This window comes from Otolemur garnettii, unplaced genomic scaffold (assembly GCF_000181295.1).
Source record: "Otolemur garnettii isolate 467f Iridium unplaced genomic scaffold, OtoGar3 scaffold00013, whole genome shotgun sequence".
Taxonomy (NCBI): Eukaryota; Metazoa; Chordata; class Mammalia; order Primates; family Galagidae; genus Otolemur; species Otolemur garnettii.
Genome location: NW_003852408.1, coordinates 30,053,430 through 30,056,386, shown reverse-complemented (window position 1 = coordinate 30,056,386; position 2,957 = coordinate 30,053,430). Strand labels below are relative to the sequence as shown.

Here is a 2,957-nt window from a genome sequence, read left to right as displayed (position 1 = left end):
TTTTTTTTTTTAATGACATAGAAAGCAACTGAAAATTAAAGAGGAAGGAGGGTAAGAGTATGAGGAAAGAGAAAGTGTAAAATGAACAGTGTACCAAAGAAGCAGAGCAAGGCTACATTTTCTGCGCCCACTGGAGATTTGTAGTCCTGAATTTAAAATGGAGAAAGTCAACAAAATTGTGTTTTCTCTATGCAGGTTCAGCTGCTCAGGTACAGGCAGAAAGTAAATGGGTGGCTGGCTTTTATCCAGTATTAAAACTTTGCCCGATAAACATGAATTAAGAAAACGAGAGCCAAAGGAGCTAAGAATGTTTGCAAGGGAACAGCTGTAATGATGGAACACAAAAATTTATCTAGGAAAAAAGGGAAATGAGACATTGAGGGGAAGAAAAAAGATATTCAAATCATGAAAAAGTGATAGTGTTAATAGACTGGCGGTCTACTTGAAGTAGAAGAACTGATAGAGTAACTACCAACAGTAAGTAGGTACAAGAAAAAATAAAGCAGTATGTTAGACTGTAGTTTAAAACTGAAGCTACATATAATATGAGCTGTCATGAAATGTATTATTAAACCTCTAGGAAATATGTGCTGAAGAACTTTTATGGTCTTGAAAGCAAAATTATTTGTAAGATTATAGTTAAGTTCCATTTTATATTAAATATGGCATATGACAATTTTCTAACATAATTTGTTAACTCAATAGTATATTTATGTTTCAGAATATAACAAAATCAAGACAAAACGAGCCCTCCTTCTATGACCAAAGTCCAGAATTCTGAAGTTTTACAGAATTTATCATTTTGTTTTTCTAGAGACTGAACACATAGTTAGAAACTTAAGACCTGAAAGGAGACAAGATAGAAACCCTGACCTGGTTAGCAACTAGATGATTATAATGAATGCTAGATTTGAGCTCAGATCCCTCAAGGTGTAATTTTTCCAATACCAGCCATGATCCCAAGGTCCTGCACATTAGAAAATGTAAAGCAATGAGAATAACTTTTCTTCATGTCATAGCATCCAAAGTATTTTTTAAAAAGGAAAAGGACGTTGTTTACATATTGGGAGCCCTAATAATAATATCATCTTAGAATCTTATTTTGTACTTTGCTATTCTCCCAATCAATATTTATTACTCATAATGCACATAAAATACTAGATTGTAAGGAAATAATAATACAGATATCGGACCATTGCCCATGAAGAGCTTACAATCTAAAGAGAAAGCATAAGACAAATTTTAATAAGCAAAGCTTAAATGTTAAGAGCGCAAAACAAGGGGTAGGGAATAAATACATTAATTATTCAAACAGAAAATTCTGAAAACTTCTGAACAAGAAGGATATGTACATATATTACCCATACCTAAAGTTATAAAACATTCAGAAATACACTGCAAGAGAAAAATAAGCAAATGGATCCTGCAGTTGCTGCTACAAATAGCAACAGATGCAAGTCTAACTGAGAGCCAATCCAAATTTAGGAGACAGAAAAGAAAGAGGTCAATAAGCAAGCTTTTAGTGATAGGACAAAAATGAAGATGCACTTTAAGTTAAGCTGCTGGTTAGGAGATGATTACCTGAACTTCTTCAAACTCACTCCAGTACACAGCAGTGGCACTCTTGGAGGCTGTATCTGGGAAGATAAGAAGCTACTTTCCTGTGTGTTCCTTTCATTTTCATTTTAAAGCATACATGAAATCCAGTGATGATAAAACTGTATGTCATACTATTGTGTTAAAGGAAAGATAATGTGTGTATTTTGCATACATTAACATAGATTCAACAGCTGTACTTCTATCACAAGGCTGAATAATAGAAAACGCTTATTTTAAGTTATTGATATTGTTGACTATTAAGATTAAAAAGAGTGCTTCATCTGATCATTTTCAGGCTAAATTTACTAGCACTATCACTTCATGCCCTAAGTTTGATTTCACTGATTAGAGTAATTATACAGTTATATATTATCAATAAAATAACTGTAAGCAATACTTAAAATAAATAAAGCTGAATCAGCATACCCTTAGAATATGGCTTCCAAAGCAGGAAACATTCCAGAAGAAGAAACAGAAAAGTTTCAAATTAAATAAATATTGAGATGATGGTCACTCAAATCAAGAATCAAAATATACTGTCTTTCACAGGAAAAAAACTGACCAAAACATTTTAAAATATGGAAAGGAAGAGAACGGGACAAGCCAGAGCAACTATCAGAATGAAAAAGAGCAGAAAGAAAATTTTCAGACCCACAAGAAAGAAAATTTGAAAACTCACATTTATATGTTTTAGTACACACATTTTACTACATAGAAATTATTTTTTTTATAAGCTTTCCTACCTCATTATCTGAATCTTGAATGACTTTATAGAGGGCTGGTACAAGTGTTTTTTTCCGGTGTAAAGTTGCTGCATAATTAGTGATCTGAGTGTCAGGTAATGCCTAAAAGAAACCACCAAAGGAAAACAAAAGTAAACTTAGTATTTGGGAAGTCAGGAACTTTATTTACCATGAATACCTCTCAGAAAGATTATAATAGAGTCAAGTAAGAAAAGTAGGCCCGGGTATAATGGCTCATAGCTATAATCCTAGCACTCTGGGAGGCATGGTGGGGTGGATCTCTTGAGCTCAGGAGTTCAAAGACCAGCCTAAGCAAGGGAGAGATCCTGTCTCTAATAAAAATAGAAAAAAAACAAAAACAAACAAAAAAAAACCCCAAGCCTGGCATACTGGCAGGTGCCCATAGTCCCAGCTACACAGGAAGCAGAGGCAAGAGGATTAGTCAAGCCAAAGATTTGAAGGTTGCTGTGAGCTATGATGCCACAGCACTCTACCCAGGGCAATGAAGTGAGACTGTCTCAAAAAAAAAAAAAAAAAAAAAAAAAAAAACTATTTTATTTTTAATTACAAGATAAGCATAAATTCTGTTTTTATGTCTTATTAAATCTCAGAGAC

The 2,957-nt window shown here is 33.5% G+C and overlaps 1 protein-coding gene across 1 annotated transcript in view; it reads right to left on the bottom strand.

The window, feature by feature from the left end:
• Positions 1 to 2,957, bottom strand: part of FAM126B (family with sequence similarity 126 member B) — an 81,595-nt gene that overhangs the window by 46,219 nt on the left and 32,419 nt on the right. The window contains exon 5 of the mRNA XM_023510385.1: positions 2,343 to 2,444. Within this exon, the coding sequence (XP_023366153.1) occupies positions 2,343 to 2,444 (102 nt within the window). The remainder of the gene's footprint in view (positions 1 to 2,342; positions 2,445 to 2,957) is intronic.